General features: G+C 42.4%; 1 protein-coding gene across 1 annotated transcript; it reads right to left on the reverse strand.

Annotated features, from left to right (window-relative positions):
• Positions 1 to 235: 235 nt before the first annotated feature.
• Positions 236 to 22,754, reverse strand: GNL2 (G protein nucleolar 2). Its single transcript, XM_008151143.3, has 16 exons — positions 22,583 to 22,754; positions 20,822 to 20,906; positions 19,496 to 19,590; positions 17,242 to 17,381; positions 14,169 to 14,353; positions 11,479 to 11,545; positions 10,434 to 10,592; positions 9,806 to 9,919; positions 6,432 to 6,560; positions 5,607 to 5,711; positions 4,665 to 4,823; positions 4,335 to 4,460; positions 2,174 to 2,631; positions 1,736 to 1,818; positions 1,074 to 1,159; positions 236 to 424 (listed from the first exon to the last, which is right to left on the reverse strand). Exons 1-16 carry the CDS (start codon positions 22,644 to 22,646, stop codon positions 272 to 274), a joined length of 2,208 nt encoding a protein of 735 aa, XP_008149365.2. The 5' UTR covers positions 22,647 to 22,754; the 3' UTR covers positions 236 to 271.
• Between the last annotated feature and the right edge of the window lie 209 nt (positions 22,755 to 22,963).

Below are 22,963 nucleotides of genomic sequence, written 5' to 3' on the forward strand. Positions count from 1 at the left end.
CCATTCTATACATATCATCCCTGTTTCTGTCAGACATTTACGTGACAGAGCTTCTCTCTGGAGGAACCACACGGCTGATCCCAGTGTCGGAAATGCCAATGGACTCCATCGCTGAAATTCCTGGGGTCGGGGGCTGGCACTGGTGAATGGTTTCAGCTGTCAAACCTCAGAACAAATGCACTGTGGCCTTAGAAATGCCAACTGGGCAGGAAGAAATTGAACAGTTTCTAATGCATACTTTTGTATAATTTAATAAACAGCTTTTAAAAAGTTACTGCTTATGCTTGAATTTTTTGTGTTTGTGCTTCTGTCCCTCTGAGTCATTGGTCTTCTTTTTGTTCCTGTTCCTGTTTTTCACGTTGTGTGTTTCATAGTAGCGGACACCAACTTTTCTGGGTTGTTGCTTCCGTGCTGCTCGCCTCCGCTGTAAAAAACGGCAAAACAAAAAAGGCAAACCAAACCATTCAAACTCTGAAAATCACAAAACAGGCCCCCGTTTCTTTGTGCTCCAGCCCCATGCCACCTCCACAACTACTAGAAGCAGTCAGTGCTAACGAGGGAGGGTCCATCTCCCAGACAAAGTTTGTGCTTCCACTGTGATTTGTGACAAGTCCAAGTTACAGACTCAATTGGTCCAGCCCTCATCCACTGTTTAGATCCGTTCTACTGCACTCCTGACATGTGGCGCCCTGGTCAAAGGCCGGACATTTCCAACAAGCTCTCCACCTCCCACGAGGGCCCATTCCAGCTCTGAAGAGCCCAGTTACGGAGCTAACTTTACAGGGAGCAGAGATCCGTCTGCCTAGTAACAGCTCTGCTCACTGTGTGTCATTTCCCTGGGGCCACATAAAACCAACTGATGCTTCCAGACGATAGGCTACACTTGAGAACAAGACCTTCATGCATTGGGCCAACTCCTGATCCTATTAACTGTCTTCAACTCCATCACTTGGGACAGGGGTTCCTTGAACTCAACTCTAGGTGACTAGTTTTAGAAAGAGTGCCCCATAAGAACTAGGCTCCTCCTCTCTACTTTCTATACCTGGGTGATGCTTAAGATAAAAAACACATACTTCCTTAGATGTCAGCGTCTTTCGAGATTTATTTGAATGTTCCTCTTCCCTCTGTGCCTTCCTCTTCTTTCCCTTTTTGGCAGGTGCTAGAAACATTGAATACACACATACACACACAACACACACAAAAAAAAAAAAAAATTACAAATGTGCCCATGAATCCTAAGATGGGAAGGAACTTGATGCGTTGGAAGAAGGAAAAAGCCAGAGTGAATGGAGTATGGCGAGCAAAGTGCAGAGTGAAGCAGGATAAGAGGAGGGCATCAGGCCAGGAGGGACACCTCACAGGCCGTGGCCAGGTGTGCATTCATGTCATGAAAACACACTCTTGATTTAGAAGCTGTTAGTCCAATGCAATAAAAAATGCATGAACCACCTTGCCCATCACAAAAAATAAAGTCTGCCTGCAGACCCACCCTTAAACTGTAAGGCTAACAATGTACCCTGTTGAAGAGGGTTTCCTGAATTACCAATTTAATCCTAAGAAATGTGCAGAATAAAAAGTGGATAATCCTATTTGTGTTATAGATTGTGGAACCAAGGTAATTTGCCAGATGTAAATAATTGTATGGAAGTGATGGTACAAGAGATAATCTGAAGATTTAGCTTGGATTTCCTGAAGATGCCAATCACATCTAAATGATTTAATAATTTAACTCTACCCGTATCTTCCACATCTTCTTCAGCTGTTGTTTTTTGCTCTTCAGATTTTGCAAAAACCATTTCACTTAGTCCCTTGGATATTCTGAAACAGAAAAGCAAAATGATGAAGCTGTCGGACATTCCCCTCCACGGCTCAAGCCACGTGCTGACTTGAGACAGCCTTACAGGTTAAGACAACCCCCTCCTGTTCACAGTTACCACCACTGGTAGGTAGAAGGCAGCACTCCACAGTTTCGCAGCTCCCTGAGCATTTCTAAAAAACAACCATGAAGCTTCTCATATTTTAGGGAGCTGAATTTTGAAAATCTAACAGACCACTTTTTATAACTGTGGGCAATACCCCCTCACTCCCCATCCCCATAAAAATATCACTCTAGTGCTCATGGCAAGCTTCTTGGAAAGAAAAGAGCAGACTGCAATTTGTGAGATGAAAGTACCTGACTGCTGAGAACTTTTTCGCTTTGGCTTTGTTTAAAAACTTCTGATATTTAGCGATCTTTTCATCCAGGGCTTTAATCACTGCCTTGGTGTCGTTTTCCTGGTGTTCTTCCCGGGACTCTGAATACTCTTCCTCCTCACCCCCCTGTTGCTCCTGTTCCTCCTCCTCCTCCTCCTCCTCCTCTGCAGAGCTCTCTAGCTCCTCATCCATATCTGACATTTCCAAAGGAACCAGGTCATCCCCAGAAAACTCAGGCACCACGTTGATTTTGCCGAAGTTCTGCCGAACCCGCGCAAGGATCTGCTGCATCTCTGAGCTGGCGTCACAGGGACTGTTCACTCCTTTTTCCTTCTCGAGGACAGATTCTGACGCTTCACCTACAGTTTCTGTGATGTCCTCTTCTGGGTTGTTCTGGGTTGTTTCAGTGGCAGCTTCCAAGGATGATGAGGATGGAAGCTATTCGGGCCAAAGGGTGGGGGAGAGAAATCAGAAAAGAAAAATGGAATTTCTGAATTTATACCTTGCTCTCAAATGAGGTAGTCCTCTTCTTAGGACTAAGGGGGAGTGCTGAGAATACCCAAATTTGTGTCATATCACTATCTATAATAATAAAAGTGTAATATGCTAAATAGACCGGATGTCCTTCCTTCCAGACAAAGCCACAGTGGGCGGGGGCCGAGGCAGAGGTGTCAGAGGCCCCTGGCCGCAGTGGCGGCGGGCGGGGGCCGGGACCAAGGCCCTTGCACGAATTTTGTGCACCGGGCCTCTAGTCTATTATAAGCCAATGTGCAGTAAACTCAGAACCCAGCATTAAAGATCAAAGAATTATATTTGCAGTTCCAGAGGAATAACCCACTGTAAAAGTATTTAATCATTATAACCAAACACCTACTTACTGCTAGGTAAGATTCCCTACAACTTCCCTGAGGATTGTAAGGAATGGGTGTTGTGGAGAGAAACACACATCACTACGTAAGAATGAAAGCAGCATTAGTTTAGGGTGACCAGTGCTAAGGAGAGACACTGGGGAGACATCTAGAAGGAAGGTATAAGGTGAGTTCAGAAGGAGCAGGAACATGAAAATGACGAGCCTGTTTCAGATAATGATGGAAGAGATGTACCAGACTTTATACTGATGCTTCTCAGATGCAATATTTTATTCTTGTAACTGAAACTCACAAAACATAAGTGATTTTCCAAAAAAAAGTGCTAAATAGTTCAGAAATCTATAAAACTCAGGAAATTTTATAAATGTATATACCTTTATGTACATTTTTCTAGTAAAGTGATTTTTTAGCTTTTGAATTCTCAAGGGGGTTTCTGCCACCACCACAAGGCTGGGTCTAATGAATGTCAGTTAAAGAAATGAGGCTTGGAAATGCCTCTGTTCATTAAGCGTAGGAAAAGACACAAGTACCAGAAGAGCACTTACATTTAATGAGCCCTCTTTTTCCAAGGCCCTAAAGACTAGTATTTAAATTTGGTCTTCTAGCCGGGCAGGGGTGGCTCAGGGGCTGAGCATTGACTTATGAACCAGGAGGTCACAGTTCGATTCCCCGTCAAGGCACATGCCTGGGTTATAGGCTTAATCCCCAGTAGGGGGCGTACAGGAGGCAGGTGGTCAATTATTCTCTCTCATCATTGATGTGTCTACCTCTCTCTCCCTTCCTCTCTGAAATCAATAAAACAATATATTCTTAAAATTGTTCTTCTGCCCTAACCAGTTTGGCTCAGTGGATAGAGTGTCGGCCTGCAGACTAAAAGGTCCCAGGTTCGATTCCGGTCTAGGGCATGTACCTTGGTTGCGGGCACATCCCCAGTAGGAGGTGTACAGGAGGCAGCTGATCAATGTTTCTCTCTCATTGATGTTTCTAACTCTCTATCCCTCTCCCTTCCTCTCTGTAAAAAATCAATAAAATATATTAAAATTAAAAAAAAAAAGTATCTGGAGATTCTTTCAAAAAAAAAAAAGAATTGGTCTTCTACCATACATCTCCTTTCCGGTTTCCAAATGCCACCCCCTGTAAGGTCATGGTGATGGCATTCTGGACTGGGAGACACTGCAACTGAAATACCTACCTGGTAAAGGAGGGCAATCAAGACACCACACCTAGGCCAGTCACCATGCTTTCCAAGAGGTGGGTCCACCCTATACTTACCTGGGGGGCTGTAGAGGGCTCTTCAGGGGGGTCTGCATTGGGTGGCTTGACAAAGAAAGGAATGCGGCCCCTCTGCCAGTCATTGAGAACCATCTTGCCCACAGTCTGCAAGTCAGGCTCACCGCCCTGAAACATCACACAAAGACTCCCAATTAAATTCGAAGACCAAAACCAGCACCCAGTTTGGAGGCACATTAGCAGTTGCTCATTACCACCATCTACTTGTCATCAGGTTACATGCTGCTCACACCTCCCTGACAAAGGAAGGTCCAGACCACATCACACTGCCTGCAGATGTCCCCGTCTGAAATCTCACAAACCCTGGCTCACCTTTAATAACTTCCCTGTCCGGAAAGCTAGCTTCTCAAGAAAGTCCTCGGCATTCTCCCAAGAATCAATCTTGTATGTCTTGCTGATATACTCTGGTTTTGCTCGTTCGAGTACAGCACCAATGTGGTCTTCAGGAGCCTTAATTTTTTCAACTTGAACCTAAATGTTAATAGGAAAGCTCTTGCTTACAAACCTTATTATGGGAGCAGGAAGCTCACAGTACTGTTTGTAAAATATCCGAAAACAGATTTCAAAACCACATAGCAAGTGGGTCTTGGCAGGAGCCCGTCTCTGAGGTGGCTGGACGTGGTGGGCCAGAAGGAGCGCCGCCGAAAGTCGGCCAGAGCCACGGAGCCCAGGACTCAGCTCTAATCCCAGTTTACCACAAACTAACTGAGTGGCTTCCACAAGCAGTTTAAACTTGGAATGCTTCGTGCTACTCACTGGCAGAAATGGTTAAAAGACTGCCAATCCTAGCACACAAGAACAGAGCAGCTTGAAAGAGGAGGGGAGGAATGTGCACAGGATGTATGGCCAGCAACACTGGTTAAGGTTAAGTGGAACCAGTTAAAGTTTTCGATCATATTCAGAAACAAGTGAGGAAATGACTGAGTTCCAAAATGACTCAACCCGTAAACCCACAAGGATGAATTATCACTAAACATAAACAGGCCCTGCTTCCCTTCGGATCCTCTGTGTAAACTACAAACCCTTTTGTGGGATGACATTAACCAGATATGCCCATGGTTCCACTAACTCCTCAAACAGGCTTAAGGGGAATGGAGAGGGTGCCCTGTTCAGCATCATGCTCCTAAAGTTTGGTAAGACAGCTTGACCCCAAACTGTCTTCCAAAGGAGTGAAAAGCAAAGGTATCCAGTGTCCCCCACAGAACGTTTTCCCCTAAAGGCAAACCAAGAGCCTGCAAGGACCAGAGTACTTACAACTCCTTTCAGCACAATGTCTGTCTCCGAGTCCTCGGAGGGGTAAACCACGCCTGGACAGTCGATAAGGAATATCCGACGCATCAAGGTAATATACTGCCAGACCTGAGACAGAAAAAAGCCAGAGACTTCCCAAGTCAAACACTAGGGAGTCTAATTTCACAAACCCCTGATGCTCATGAAGGGGGCGTGGGAGGGGGAAGAGTGAAAAGAAGCCACCTGCTGAGTAACGAAGCCAGGAAGTCTCTCCTCTACGTGTGCCATGCACGAGGCACTTCACGAAGTATAAACTACAGTTCCCATCAGCTAAGGGTCTAAAAATAATGCAGAGGCAGGATCCTCATCTAGTATTGTGCAATAACACCCAGCAAACCTCTCCCTGATTTTGTAAGTACTCTTGGAAGCTTAATACTCTTTGGATTCTCTTCCTTTCAGCAGAAGTATGCTGCCCCCCAAATATTCTGTGTTCCAGGGTATGACCCCCAAATGCCAACAACTACCCTAAAGTTGATCTTTCCTTCTTAACCCATTGGATATTCTTGAGTTAGCTTTGTGTATTGAAGTAAAAGGTTGCAGTGACAATTTAAAACAGAATTAAATATGAACAGCACTTACCAAATGCCAAAGCCTCATAGTAGCATACAAAGTACTCTTAGTCTTATCGAAATGGGCAGAAACCTCTCAGCACATTTCAAACTATTATGTTGAGACTAACCCTTCAATGGTAGTCTTCATTCAAGAGCAGCAATAGAAATCTCCATGTCCTACATAATCACCCTCCATGGAGATAAAATTCTTGGAAGACCCCCCTCAAACCAGACGTACCTTTGTTTCACCTGCAATGGGGGCCACGTTGCACACTTTCTTGGAGCGTAATGTGTTTATCACAGAGCTCTTGCCAACATTTGGATAGCCAATGAACCCGACACTGATCTGTTTCTTGTCAGTATGCAACTGTTCAAAAAAAGAATACACACTGCATAAGCGCAGTCATGAAAATCCCTTTGGACAAACAGGTTGTATTACTTTGCTAATATAAAGAATATAGTGTGAAACTGTTGCTAGAATTTTATTTAAAGCATAGACACACACCACCTACATAGTCTGAGCAGGCTGGATACATATGCTTATTAATAAATCAGAGGTGAGTCATTTCCTCAATCATCCATGTGAAATTATTCTTGAATGTTTTAAGGTTAAAAGTATGTAGGTCAAGAAACAAAGGAAGAAACAGTTTGTTAGTCATCAATTTAGAAGAACACCAACCACTGATAAAATGTCTTCAGGGAAGAGAATCTTAGCAGATGCACCAACTGCCAACCCCAGACCCATCCCTTTTCTCTGCACAATACATTTTGTGTTTTCATTGCCAAAAAGAAATGAAGGAGGCAGAGCTCAAGAAGAGGGTCTACAAATGGATGGGGACTCTGAATAAGGTGGCAGAGTAAACATCCATGTCTACCTCACTGCTTCCCCCAACTCTCCCAGAATGACAGCAGTGGGAACGAGTACCCATAGAACCAAACATTTAAAGCCAAAAATGAGCTGGAGATGAGACAATAAACACTAACATGCGATAGTAACAAAACACTAGCAGCTAAAAAGTAGTATCTAACTTGGCCCAATATGAAAACTAAGTGGCTACAAAGGAAGAAAAACTAAAAATCCAGCAAAAATAGTGTCCATGAATCGCAAAAGATCTCGGAAATTAGCAATGCAGATGGCTCTGAGGGCTGGACTAGTGGAGAGTTTGTAAAAACAGTCACTTCTCCACCCCTGCCCTCACTCATCATGGGCACAAAACTTCCCTAAACCCGAGCCTTAGGGGATAATGATATTTTTGAAACCTTGCATTTCTGAAAAGACCTTTAATTTTCAGACCTGAAAGGGACCCTAGATTTAGAGTTAACAGTGGCTGAAAGCAAGTGTTCCCTAAATGATTAACTGAAAACTTAAATAGTGAATAGTGAGACCCTCAGGCTCTTACTTTTATCGAGTTCCCAGAACCTTGGGCCAAGCTTATCCACCCCTGAGCTGGAGATCAAAGACTTCTTTCTGGGGGAACTCACAGGCTCAAGAGTAAAGACCCATAGACACTGACATCTAGGGTGTCCTTCAACAAACTATTGGGTTTCTATCCAATCACCCTACAGTGAAGTCTATCATTCAACAACTTCCCACCCCCAACAAAACTATATCAGCTTTTTGTAGTGGCTCTCTCTTCAATATGAATGGAGAGCCAAGAATAACCAAACCTTTGAAGTGTGAGTATAGCAGAAAAGACAGAAAAACACATAAAGAAACTGGAGGAAAGAGAGTCAGTGTAAGAAGAGAGGAAAATTTCAAAACACCACTATCATCCTCAGAGAGATTATATTCCATCTGTGAAAAAAGAATAGGTTGTAAAAGGGGGCAGGACAATTCAGAGTTAAACAAGAGGTCTCAGAAATTAAAAGTGAGAGGTAAAATTAATCTTGCAATAAAACAGGTAGATGATCAATTCAAAAACTGCCAAAAAAAAAAAAATAGAGCAATATGTCATAAATGTACTGAAATAAAAGATAAAAAAATCCAAGAATTAAACCAGGAGATAAAACCAAATTCCTGAATGAGACAGAGATGACTGGGGGGTGAGGATGGGGATTTCCAAAAAATAACATAGGACAATATCAGACTGAAAGTCCCATCCAATGTCTGGCTCACTGAATAATAAAAGAGGATAATAAAAGAGCCATCATAAAGCACATCACTATGAAATTTTAGAACAGAAATTTTTAAAAAATTCCAGCCACAAAGGATTAGGAGTCAGAATGGCCTGATTTCTCCACAGACATATCAAAAGACAATGCAGCAGTACCCTAGACTGCTGTGGAGAAATGCTGTAAGGGAAAGATATTTCCAGAATGCAAGGTCTCAAAAAATGTTCTTCTAAACACTGCTACTCAGAAGTAAACCAAGAAAGAAGAAAAGGGATCAATGCATAAGGGACCCCACACAAGAAACAGCAGATGGTGGTGAAAGGCAAGCCCGGAAGACCCTGCAACTGGCCGGGAGCAGCCGGTGCCCCTGGAAGGGAGGAGCCCGCTCATCCTAGGACAGTGGTCGGCAAACTCATTAGTCAACAGAGCCAAATATCAACAGTACAATGATTGAAATTTCTTTTGAGAGCCGAAAACCGACTTCTGCGCACGGGCCACGAAGTTTCAATCGCACTGTCCGTGCGCGCCTGCACGTGGTATTTTGTGGAAGAGCCACACTCAAGGGGCCAAAGAGTCACATGTGGCTCACGAGCTGCAGTTTGCCGACCACTGTCCTAGAAGGTCCCACTCCACCAGGGAATCTGCTGGGTCATTAGTGACATATAAAATAGAGCAAGTTAACATCAGAGAAAACAGAAGGTTTGATTAGAAAGCAATTATAATCACAGCACTATGTGGATCAACTGCAACTGATATTTCAGTCATGATGCAAACACTGAATTTAGCCAACATATAATGATATAGGCAGAGCAGAGGGAGGGTAAGTATGCGTGCAGGGAAGATGTAAGAAACCTAATTCTCATTTTCCATCATAGGAACTTAAATAGCTAAAACTGTGGGGGTGAGGGGAAGGGGAATCAAGAAATAGACTTATAAGCATGTGTTCAAATATGGAAGGGTAGGACAGAGGACATGTGTCTTTTGTTAGAAGCCAGGTAGAATTAAATACGCAAAATTGCAAGTTCAGAATATGAAGCTTTGAGAACATTTGCTAGGGTGATCCGATGGGGTTTCAGGGCTTCCCTGAGGAACTGACATCTGACCAGGAGTTTGGCAGGGTGCCTTCCAGGCAGAGGGGACAGAAATAGCTCAGGCCGTGAGGGCAGAGGAAGCGTGGCAGGCCTTGAAAGCCCAGGGCAGGGAACAGAGTGTGAGCTCAGGGGTCCATCATCAAGTAGAGGCTGGGCCATAAAATGCAGAGATATGGCAGAAAGGGAAGCAACGCTGGTCAGGGTGGGAGCCAAGGTTGACCTAGAAAGTATTTCAGAACCCCTTATAATCATGAGGCTCTATGGCTTTTTTACATCACCAGAACACACGTTTCTCATTACAAAGAAGATGTAGGAAGTAAGGAGTGTAACTTTCTCTCAGACTGGCAAGAGAAATTATTAACACAAACCCACAGCTTCACAACTGGAGAAACAGATCAGGTCTGAATACCTTTCCAAACTGCCGTAGAAGCTGAATAAATGCTCCTTTTCCAAAGGGGTTAGTAAGACTTGCATGGAAAGCAAGTGTTGGATAATCCTGGGAGAGGACAGCAACCCATCGTTTCTAAGGAGGGAAAAGAAAAGATGCTGGTAAATTGTAATTTGTTTATTTACAATACAGGAAGAATCAGAGCTTGAATTACAGGATTGTGCTTCAAAAATACACAGCTGTCTATGGAAAATGTTAGCTATAATTCTTTGAAATGTTTTTTTCAAGTATGACAGTTAATGCTTTGTCTTTTGTCTTCTAAATACAAAACAATATTCCAAAAATGCCCTCATTGCTACTAAATGCAATTAATGTGACATGATGTGAACAGGCCAGTGGCTGTGGCAGCCGCCTCCTTCTGAAGCTGCCCTGCTACCAACCATCAGAGGAGAAAAGGTAAAGCTGTCCAATCAGTGAAGCCCGTTTCAGTTGTGTTTTCAATGAGAACACTTCAATGACTATTATCGCAAGAGTACCATGCTTGCCCCAAGTCCTAGAAGCCACAAAACTATAATAATTTATGGACACTCAAGGCTTACACAAGTTGAGTAGCCTGGGAAGTCTGTTTTGCATTAGCAGCTGTACTCACTGTTGCCCAGGTTGGAACAAGGTCACATTTGTTAAGAACAAAAATGAGGTGTTTCCAAGGCTTTTCCTTTTTCAAGTAAGTCTCGATGTGAGGGGAACGGGTACCCATTGGATCTCTAGCATCAAGAACTTGAACAACAACATCTGATGAATCTATCACCTGCAAATTCAAAGAGGTGAAAATGATTTGTTAACGTACAGGGGCAAATGAAAAGGGCTAACATTTAAGAGGACATGGGGAAAATAAAACTACAGCAATCTTATGAGAGTTGAATCTAGACAATCGCAATGCTCAGTGATCAGAATCCCAACGTGTTTTTTTTTCATCCTGGATATTTGAAACTTGTCGAATTTCAAATAGGAAAACTAGTAGCTTAGATGAAATCCATCTTATTTCATGACTACTATGCATTACTGAACAGAATCATTTATTTCTTAAGACTTCTAAAAGTTTCTACCGTTATAGGTTTTGTATATTTTACAAAAAACTAAAACACTTAGTTTGCTCTCACTATACTATTACCTATTATGTTACAGTTTAATGATGCAACTATGCTTGAAGGCCTTTGTTACTGAAATGTTACTAGTGTGTAGATAAAACTCAGCCAGCTGTAAAGCACTGCACCAGGACTCAGGACACACAAAGACTTCACTAGCCAGCTGGTGAGCTGGGTAAGGTATTCAACCTCTCCAGATTTGTGTTCTATGAAATAAAAGGCCTGGACTAAATAACTTAAAAATTCTCGCGCAGAATGGTAAATCTAAACAGGACTATCATTTTAGCAGGTAACCCAAAAAAATATTGACAGAATATATGAATGTATATAAGGTACTATTATACCAGTAATAAAAATGCAGTTATTTAGACAGATGATAGTATGTTCACAGCTATATCAATTCTAGTTTCTCTGAGGGAGAAAGAGAATGGAATAGGTAGGAGATCCTGCACTTTATCTGACAGAGTTTCAATACATCAAAATCAGTTTTCTCATATAAGACTGTAAAGCCAACGGGACCACTCAATGAGGGAAAGTTTAAAGTCTTACCTTGTAGAGCTCACCCCATATTCTTTTGGACTGTCCCTTTTTATAGATCTCCTCTTGGGCTTCATTTCTAAAGAAGAAAGCACCCAAAGTGAGCAATTGGAGCACTGTGAAGAGTAAAAGGATTTTTTGGGGAAAGTCATCCATATTCCAAAGGAAAAGGGTGTCACAAGTATTTGCAGATGGACCAAAAAAACCCTTAATTTTACTATGGTTTTGTTTTTTGTTGTGTGTGTTGTTGTTTTTTGTTTGTTTATTTTGAGAGAGAGAGAGGGGAAGGGAGAGGGATAGAGAGATAGAAACATCAGTGAGAGAGAAACATCTATTGGCTGCTTCCTGCATGCCCCCCACATGGGATCAAGCCCAAAACCCGGGCATGTGCTCTGATCAGGAATTGAAACGGTGGCCTCTTTATTCCTGGGTTGATGCTCAACTTCTGAGCTACACCGGCCGGGCAAAATAAACTTAATTTTAAAAGTGACTCTAAGCCATAACCGGTTTGGCTCAGTGGATAGAGCGTCGGCCTGCGGACTGAAGGGTCCCAGGTTCGATTCCAGTTAATGGCATGTACCTTGGTTGCAGGCACATCCCTAGTAGGGGGTGTGCAGGAGGCAGCTGATTGATGTTTCTCTCATTGATGTTTCTAACTCTCTATCCCTCTCCCTTCTGCTCTGTAAAAAATCAATAAAATATATTAATAAATAAATAAATAAATAAAAGTGACTCTATCCACATGTCCATCAACAGGTGAATGGATTAAAAACAATGTGCATACTATTCAGTAATAAAAAAGGATAAAGTACCGATTAGTGCTATAACATGGATGACCTTGAAGACATTATAGTAGTGAAATAAGCCAGACACAAAAGAACAACTACTGTATGACTGTACTAACATGAAGAATTACTCATAAGAGCAAACTCACAAGAGACAGAAAATAGAATGAATGGTGGTTGCCAAGGGTTGGGGAGAGGGAGAATGAGGAGTTAGTGTTTAACAGTTTCAGTTTGGGATAATGTGAGAAATTCTGGAGTGGGTAATGGTGATGGTTTCATAACCATGTGAATGAACTTAATGTCACTACATTATACCCTTATAAAAGGTAAAGTGGTAAGTTTTATTATGTATATTTTACCATAATAAAAATTTTTTTAAAGTACGCGTAATCAGGGAATTATGAAAAGGAATTGGCAGGACATGAACCATAATCTATGCTCCATCGCTCCTATGTAAAGTGAATTTTTTCTGATTAGGTTAAGAATCTGTTTATTTACTAGCTTAAATGGCTTTGAAATAAAAGTAGTTTTGTGTCCCTTTCCCTCCCCCCCTCCCCCGATTACCTACTGTACCTTTTGGGGGAAGAAAGTAATTCAAATCCGCAGAACACAGTCAATTAAAAAGTCCAAACAATTATAAGAATAAATGAACTTGCTGCTTTTTGCTAGGCCTCAAATGGCTTGACATTTCCTCTGGGAGGCCCACAGCTTGGCACGGGCTAACAGCACCACTGATGTGGCATTACTGCACCCAAGGACAACACCTCTTTGCTAAGGCACTTAAAAGACATGAGAGCCCTGGCTGGGTAGCTCAGTTGGCTAAGCATTGTTCTGATATGCCAAGGTTACCAGCTCTATTCTGGTCAGGGCACATACAAGAAACAACCAATGAATGCATAAATAAGTGGAACAAATCTCTCTCCCTCTCTCTCTAAAAATCAATTTAAAAAAAAAAAGAAGAAGAAGAAGACACAAGAGAAAGAATGGGGACTATCCGGCACTGCGGGAGAAAACTAAACTGGTGACCCCTTTCTGGAGGGCAATGTGTCAACCGCTCAATGCAGGCACAGTCTTTGACACAGTAACCTTCACCGTAAGAGTTTACCTCTGGGTAATAATTAAGGATGAGAATTACTCTAATAATAAACAGTGTAAATGTCTAACAGTGGGACTGGCCACAACAAAGCACTACTCTGACATTAAATATTACATTGACATGAAAGGACTGACATGAAAACATACTCTTAACCATTTGAAAAATGTATTAAAAGGCAAGTTAAAGTACAGTCTTAGGATATTATATTCATAAATAAAAATTGAGTGTAAGAAAGATTTAGAAGAAAATAAGTACTGGTGACTGATTCTTAACCTTCTTTGGGATATGGAATCCCTATGAGAATATGTTAAATGTATGAACCTTTTGTCTCCTCCCACCTCCCCAAAACAATACAAAACAAAAATAAAAATCTCACACCTTTATATATGTACATAAATCCTCAAAGGGTCACAGAAACCTCAAAGGCCACTCATGAATCCCCAGTGGTCCAGTCTTCTGGTTAAGGAAGCCCTGATCTTCACAACACTTAACAGAGGTTGGGATTATGAATTCTTATTTTTTGCTGCATTTCAACCTTAACTATACTTCCTAATTTGCCCATGATAGAATATACTGGTCTTAAAATGAAGACGAAATGTTACTTATTTTTACTCTGGGGACGAAGAGACCTGTAGTAAACAAGTCCTCTTAAATTATTCAGTCTGGCCTCAATTTCACTATATTTTCTAGTCTAAGGGAAGAGGATAACTCTCCACCTATGAGTTAAATCACCGAGCTTCACACAGGCAGAATAAGGGTAGAGAAAATGTTTTGTTGCGGAAGAACAAATGATGAGACTTATGTGAACTTCAAAACTGTACCTCACACCTGTGTCTTCAGTTACCAAGTCCCGATCCTTGCCCTGGTCATAGCTCCCAGTGGACATTTCTGCATTTGCTACAAGAGACTGCATGTCACTGGCAAGTAAATTTGGTCGCTTCCTCTGAGACTTAGGGCCAAATGTAGTTTCAAAGCTTTCAGTATCGAGAATGTGCACCTTTGAGTTCTAAAGAGAAAGAATTATTGGTAAAACTAGGGAAAGTACTAAAATAAAGCAAAAATTAAAAACCTACCTAGGAAAGGCTTTCTGCTTTTATTATCCCTAAGCTCAAACCACACCGAAATCAACATGGATGCAGCCCGATTTCAAATCAGAAATGCTTGTTTAAATAGCAAAGGCACTTGCTCCTCTACTCTGAAGTTCTGAAACTTCCTTGGAGATATACAAAAGTAATACAAATAGTCAAAGCAAAAAAAAAAGTCAAAGCAAATATGAATAGTTGTGCAAGACCTGCCAAAAACTCTGCTTTATTTCATTTATCATAAACTTTAGTCAAATGTAATTAAGGCTACAATACTGAAAATTAACTTATCTTTTCTGACTTTTTTTTTTTTTAGCTTTCAAACAAGTGCATAAAATATGCCAAATTCACAGATTTTGTCAGGGTTGATCATACTCAAATTTGTGTTTTTTTTTTAAACCAAGTGTAAATGCCAACTTTTTCTTGGAAGTTCATTTCTTTCATGGCTAAAAGGAATTGCTTGTTTTGTAAGATGCATTTTAGTTTCAGATAACATTTTCCCTAATTTAGGTAACGTTTTTATTAAATGCACATGGAAAGCCTTCAGATGAAAAACATCTAGCAAAAGTCCAAAATAATAGTTTAGATGTGATAAAAGGAACCTGATACTAACTAGAACTTGATGTGACTGTAAGGAGTCACGGGCATAGGAATTTTTGAAGCCGGATAAAAGTCAGAGTTTGAGTTAGCGTCTATCACGTAACAGAATGTTAACAGCTGGCCGATGATATTCTCAAAAAAAATCCACCACCCTCTGCCCCTCAGTAAGCACAGCTACTAACACAGATGAAGGAACAACCCAGTGACTTCTGAACTTTAACAGATCCTCCCTCCACCTCCTAAAGACCCTTAAGCTGTTATCGTTTTCTCAAATCCTCCAACACAGCTCTTAGTTCAGTTTTACTTGCTACCTTCCAACAAGGGAACATCTCCAAACATGGATGCATTTACACGGGAAGTAGGTTCTAATGTCACTGGGGAAATGATGATCAAAATTATCATTGAAAATCTCTTAAATAACCTAAAAAGTACAGTACACATGGACTTGTGTGTATAAATCTACACATTAGTAAACAATAGTAATATGTGGTACATAATGAAGCACACACAAAATAAGTATTTTTAATATAAAGCTACAGAAATATAATAATTATAATGCTCATTTAGCTAAATGTGCAAAAGTGAAAACCATATCTGATTTGACTACACCCTGCAGCAATTTCTAACTTAGATTTTATAACATGTAGTAGATATCATGCTAACATAAAAGAGGTATGGTTTCGCCCTAGCCAGTGTGGCTCAGTGGATATAGCGTTGGCCTGCGGACCAAAGGGTCCTGGGTTCAATTCTGGTCAAGGGCATGTACCTCAGTTGCAGGCTCCTCCCTGGCCTGGGCCCTGGTTGGGGTGCGTGCAGGAGGCAACCAATCAATGTGTCTCTCTCACATTAATGTTCCTCTCCGTCTCTCCCTCTCTCTTCCACTCTCCCTAAAAATCAATGGAAAAATACCCTCGGGTGAGGATTAACAAAGAAAACAACAACAGAAAAAAAAAAAAAAGAGGTTCGGTTTCTTGAGACGAAAGCAGAAAACTCATCAATTGCTCTGACTGCCTATCTGCATCAAGATGCAAGCTGACTGCTCTGGCTGAAGAGCCTTCATTCTTCAGATCAGATAGTTAAGCACTGGATTTTGAAAGCACTGAAAGACTGGAATGGGCAACAAATCAGTAAATCCATAATAGAACCTCTCTGTTCTTCCCATAAACAGGATTCAATAGTTTGTTGAAAGATGGCTTTAGGGAGAACAGACAAAGGGAACAAGGGAAATGAGCAACTTGTCTGTGGTTCATGAATTACACTCATCTGTTTCCCTGAAAGAAAACAGTCATTCCCCTAATAGGTGCCATTCTTCCAGTCTGTCATAAAACAAAGCATAATTGATAAAACCTGAGGCAATAACCAGGCCTTGGTTTTTATTTTGTTCTGCAAGTAAACACTTTTCTTTGAACTGTTAATCCATGTATGCATGTCAATGTTTTCTTCCCCTCCTTATACTGGAACTGAAGCTTATGCACTGGCTCTGTTTCTGGGAATTATTATTCAATGTAAGTAAAAATGTGCAGGAAAACATTAGGCCACTTTTTGGATTCTGTGTGAAACTCATTCTACTCAAGCCAGATTCAGTTCTTACTGTACTTTGAACTTCAATGATTAACAATCAATCTAACCAGCATCCTTTCCTTCAGTTCAAAAGAATCTCCAAGGATCTTACAAAATCAAGTACACACCACCAAAACTCTCCCTCCTAACAACCCAATCCTAATTCTACATTTCCTCAAAGTTTGATGGAATTGCCACTTAAACAAGTTTGCCTACAAAAAAAGTTTAAAACAGTATTAGTGATAGCTATGATCTACTGAGCTCTGATTAGGTGGCGGGCTGCGTGCTCACTATGTGCCAGGAGTTTTACTGACGTCTCATCTGCATCCAGTCACCCGAGAAGGTGGGTTATCTTGATTTTACAGCTGGGGAAGTGAAAGCTCAGAGAAATGTAACGGAAGGCCATAGGAAGGGGTAGCGCAAAGATAAAATCCAGATCTCACTCCAAAGCTGGGGCTTTGATCAACATACTACTGAACCTCCCTGACAGAATGCGATTCATTCGAAAGGTGAAGAGAGAAGTCTCAGAAAGCTCACCAATTCTGCATTAAAGTCACTATTCTCTATGGAAAAAACAATAGACAGATATGGTAGACAGAATAAGCATGGCTCTGCCAATGAAATTCCATTGCCAGGGATATCTCCATCTTACATGAGGCTGGATTCGATCATGGAGAAGAGACATAGGTAACTTGCTCTGCTTCATGACAACTTTATAAGGATCCTTCATAACTGTATCCATTTCCTCTTGAAATTTCTGTAACGATGACTGCTTAATCACACGTGTGTTTCCTGTTTTACAAAAGAATGTTGCCATTTACTAAACAATTCCTTTTTGCTTTTGCATCCATCTTCCCAATGCAGAGTGAAAGGCAAGATTTACATTACCCTTGCTCACCTAAACACCTAATACATTCATCCATGCAGTCATTTTTAAAACTTAAGAGGAGAAAGCCCTGTCCAGTGAGGCTCAGGGGTTTATTTATTTTTTATTTTTTAAAATGTATTTTATTGGTTTTTTACAGAAAGGAAGGGAGAGGGATAGAGAGTTAGAAACATCGATGAGAGAGACACCGATTCAGCTGCCTCCTGCACACCCCCACTGGGGATGTGCCCGCAACCAAGGTACATGCCCTTGACCGGAATCGAACCCGGGACCTTTCAGTCCGCAGGCCGACGCTCTATCCACTGAGCCAAACCGGTTAGGGCGAGGCTCAGGGGTTTAGACTATCCGCCCACGCACTAAAGGGTCATGGGTTCAATTCCCGGACCTGGGTTGTAGGTTCGATTCCCTGGTCCCAGTGGGGGTTCATGAAGGAGGCAATCAACCGATGTGTCTGTCTCACATTGATGTTTCTCTCTCCCCACCCCCTTCCACTCTCTAAAGATCAATAGGAAAAATATCCTCGGGAAGGATTAAAAAAAAAAAAGAGGAAACAACAGCAACAAAAACTGCCTCTCCTGCACTCATTACACTATGAACTAATCCACCAACCCAGACACATAAAGGATTTCAATAGATTTCCAAGCCCAATTTCCTGACTGGATGAAACTGAAAAATAAACATCACTGAATGGAACTCAGATTTGACAAATGTCCTATTTCCTGTTAAAATTAAGGAAATTAAAATTTCCTTAATTTTAAGGGTCACTTAAAATTAGATCTGACAAAGAAATTTAGAGCCAATCACAGCTGATTAGTTAGAATACACAAGGAATCCCAAAGCACAGAACCTAGGAGTCGGTTGCTGTTTTTAGGGTTTGAAGAGACTAGTAAATGAACCAATAAATCACTGTATGGGAACAAAATAAAGGTATATAACACCAGTTGGAGAACACCTTGTAAGTGAGAGATCCCAAAGAATGTATTCAATTAAGCAGTATGGTGCAGCACAACACAAAACTGAAGATGTTGATTATGACAGTGAAATGCTGACGTGATAGTGGTTCATGCTTACATATATATATATTATATATACATATTGTACTTACAGATAGCTAGGCACTATTCTCAGCACTTTACTCATTTAATTACCACTAAAAATGGGTACCATTTTTATCTTCATTTTAGGTATGAGGAAACTGATGACCAGACAGACTTAATAACGTGCCCAGTCACAGAAATGGTAGCATCCAGAGGATTCAAACCCAGGTGATCTGGATCTAGAGTCACAGTATACAGCCACCATGCTGAAGACCTCTCTATGGAGGTTTTTTTTTTTATGCTTTTCTATGTTGCAGTTTCCTAGGGGGAATCCCATCCCAAGATGTTAGAGATATTCAAAGGTAGTTGCCATCGGCCTCCAAGCAGAGAGGTCAAACAGGAGACAGACAAAGGGGTCCAATCACCTGCAGGCCCACACACCTTGCAGTGGCTAAGGGAGAGCCTGAAAGCCCGGACTGAAAGGAAGGTGGACTTTCCAAAGGAAGCCTGAGCCCTCTGTGACTGCAGATACTCTACTCACTCCTGGGAAGAACCAACGTTGTCACTCAGTTCAAATACAGCTCCATTATAGACAAAGTGTTTCAGAGGAACTTCAAGCTAATGCACTCACTCTGCAAGCAGCAGCCCAAACACACCCGCAAGGCACCTCTCAAACAGTAACCTGTCCACGTGACCAGAAACGAAGGGATGACAGTTCTAAGGTCTATGAATGGTGGTCATTGGGGTGGTCTTATCTGCTTAAGAGGGTCACTTAAAATTAACAACCATGAGTTCTTTTAAAAAGGAAGTTATGTGTGAAATCTACCACCTCTACTTTTCTATGCACTTTTTCTTATTCCCTTTCTCATCCAATCCTTGACAGTTCCACTCACCCCAAAACTCCTGCCTTCCAGACACCTGGATATCTACCCTTCTCCACACAGCACACATTTTGTAGAGCAAAAGTAACAGATAATACTCACCAAACCATTTAATATTTGGCTCCACTCTTGCCACTGTGCCAGAAGCCACCGATGATTGATACTGCAGAGGCTTAATCACTTTACCACGACTGTTCCTAAATTGAGGAAATTAACAGGCTTTGGTTGAGGACAGAAGAAAGGCAACAGCAAAGTTTGGTTTACAGAACACCCTTTCCATCAAAAGGGCCTTTTCTTTTCTTTCTTTGTTTTAAATGATCATGAAATACAGATTTCAATAAACAAAAAGTACTTCTACATTTGAAACAGATTGTCCAAAAGCCATTTATCCTCTTGCAACAGAGCACGTAATGATTTCTGCTAGATGAATAACAAATAATGCCAATGTTTAAAAATCTGTTTACTGTTTCTTGCTTTTTTTAAAAAAAAAAATCACATACTTGAGTTTTTTTGAGTAATTATTCGAAGGCTGCTTTAAATGAATTTTAAGTAGAGGGTGATTTATGCTGGAACTCAAAATTCTAAAACAAACTACAGGGTAGGTGACTAAGGCAGATTAAGTTCATTGACATTTGTGTTTGAGACACATCTTTTAGAACGGATGGAGAGTCTTATTACTAAACAAATTAAGCCCAGCCAGCAAAATGCCACAACTCAGCAAGTCTCTCCTACAGAGGCTGCCTCAGCAGAACTGAGTTGTGATGAATTTTCAAGTGCCACAACGTTGTGATCAAAAGTTTGGCACTAAAAAACAAGTTTTCTGCCCTAGCCGGTTTGGCTCAGTGGATCGAGAGTTGGCCTGCGGACTCAAGGGTCCCAGGTTCAATTCCAGTCAAGGGCATGTACCTTGGTTGCAGGCATATCCCCAGTGGGGAGTATGCAGGAGGCAGCTGATCGATGTCTCTCTCTCATCGATTTTTCTAACTCTCTATCCCTCTGCCTTCCTCTCTGTAAAAATAAATCAATAAAATATATTAAAAAATAAAATAAAATAAAAATAAAAAACCAGCTTTCTGGCTGCTTTTATGACTACAGTCCTATATGCTTTGTTAAAGAAAACCAGATTTCTGTCCGACAGATACTGAACCTGAGATTTAATATGCCACGCATGGAGGCCCAGGCTGTGAGAAACAAAACCTCTAATTGTTGTAGGGCACTATGACACAATCACAATCACACCACCCACTACCCTCATCCTGAACCCAAAATTCACAATTTATCATAACCATACCCATATAAAATGATAGATGAAAATATACTCCGCCTATTGGGGAAAGAAGGGGTGAGAATATCAAAGGTTTAATGGTCTCCAGCTACAAGTCAAGGGCATGGAGGAAAGGGGAACAGATGACAGTGCCCGATGCTCACCTGCGCTCCTTCTGCCTGTACATATTCAGGCGCCGGATTGTGGCCCGGTCCCTCATGTTTTGGCCTCCTGCTCCCTGTACTCGATCTAGGAAACACAGAAGTAGGCTGACGGCACACTATTTGATAACCAAGTCTAAGGATGAACATTGCTTCAAGCACACCAATTAGTTCCCTTAAGAGTAGGCAGGCTGACACCTCATGGCAAAGTCTCTCCTTTCTCCATGTGTTGTGCCAACAAAGTCATTACTGGGAGCTACATGGTATGACAAAGCTGACCTAATCTCTGATCCTCAATAGGACTGTACTTGATAATGATCATGGCTAATATTTTTGAGCATTAACTATGGCACTGTGCTATCCGCACCACAGGCACTGTCTCATGCAATTCACACAACAATCCTAAAGGACGCACACATTATCACCATTCTGCAGGCTAAGAAACGATGCACAGCGTTCAGACGCTTTGCCCAAGGTCACAGAGCTACTAAACGGCAAAGCCACAATTTGAACAAAAGCATTTGACCACCATCTGTGGTCTTACCTTCTAAGACACCTACCTCTGGGTCTCGGCTGAACAGAAATAGAGTGTCTGCTACATGAAAAGCACCGTGGAGACTCTAATTTTGATGCAGCCATGTTCCTAATATACCGGTTTCCTAACTTTCTAATGTTTGATTTTAGTTTGAGCAACAGCTAGTAGTTCTTGCCTTACGTCTCAGAGAGAAAGAGAAGGACAAATAAGCATGGTAATACTAGCCTAGTTTCTCATTTTGGGATCCCTTCAAATCACCCGTCTACTCTTGAAGCGATGCAGTGGGGAAAAAAAAAAAAAAGGCTAAATATCACAGAACTGGTGGCCCTACTGCTCACTAACTGTACCCATTGTAACAGCCACTTCCCCTATTTTGGCTCAGTGTCATCACCTATAACATCATGATCTCTAAGGGCCTTTTGGGGTCTCACATTCTAAGACTCCAGTCTACCCAAATGGAATAATTTATCGGTAATCCAGAGAAAACATTGGACATGAATTAAAATCATCAAAAACCTTAAGTCATATTTAAAAACAAAGTTTTACTGACTAAACCTGAATGGAAGGGGCTCCCCCAAAGTCTACCTTGTTCATCCGATAGGTGGAACCTCCACCAAACCCACACACCGCTTCAAAAACACCTTTCTGTAGGGTTTTCTCTGAGCTTTACTACGTGGGGTGACTCCAAAAGCCAAATCTACAATGTCTTTCTCGTTTAAATGGCCAAAGCTTAGGTGGCAGGCAAGTGTGGTCGCGTATAAAAGGCCAGCTGGGTAGGCCTACAGCACTTTTAACCGGACTTTAATTTACTTCCGGAAATTCCTTGGGCTGGACAGGTGGAATCATCCCGAGACTGAAACACATTGGGGGCGGGGCTTCAACACCTGATCCACGCCGGAACACAGGAGGAGGTCAAGGTGAACTGCCCCTTCCCACTCGGAGCTGCCGAGTCCCAGCACCTCACCCCGGGGGCCGCCCCCCGGCTGCCAGGCCCGAGGGTCCCCGCTTCCCCGGCTTCAGCCCCGGGGCCTGACACACAGCCCCGACAGGCGTGCGGGACCCTGCCAGCCCGCTCCCGTGCCCCCGAGAGAAGCAGCCACCGTCTCCCTCCCCAACAGCCACCCGGCTCCAAGTCCTTCCGAGCAACACCCCTCGCGTGTCCCCCTCCCCTCGGAGCCTCGCCCTCGGCCGCCTCCAAGCTCCGCCTTCCGCGAGCCCGCCGCCAGTACCCGGGTTTGTGCTGGCCTTCGACGGGTTGATGGTGCTCCGTCCTTTGTACTTGGGCTTCACCATCTTTGCCGAGGGGTTGAGGACCGGAGCGCTAGGCTCGGCCTATCTCAGGTAAAAGAGCTCGTAACTTCCCGGACCCGGCCGAAGGGACCCGCGTGAACTACGCTAGAACACGTGTGCGAGCGCGACGTCACTTCCGCTCGCGCCCCGTCTTTCCCCAGAGCGGCTTCCTGCGAACGCGCGGAGCGCGCCGCCGCACTGCGGGCTCCACCCCCGCCCCCGCCGCTCAGACCAGGACCTGCGCGGAGGCCGTGCCCCGCTGTCTCCCTAGCAACCGCCAAGCTGCCCCTCCATAGCAACCGCCTAGATACCTTCTTAGA

The sequence above is a fragment of the Eptesicus fuscus genome, chromosome 9, assembly GCF_027574615.1.
Source record: "Eptesicus fuscus isolate TK198812 chromosome 9, DD_ASM_mEF_20220401, whole genome shotgun sequence".
NCBI lineage: Eukaryota > Metazoa > Chordata > Mammalia > Chiroptera > Vespertilionidae > Eptesicus > Eptesicus fuscus.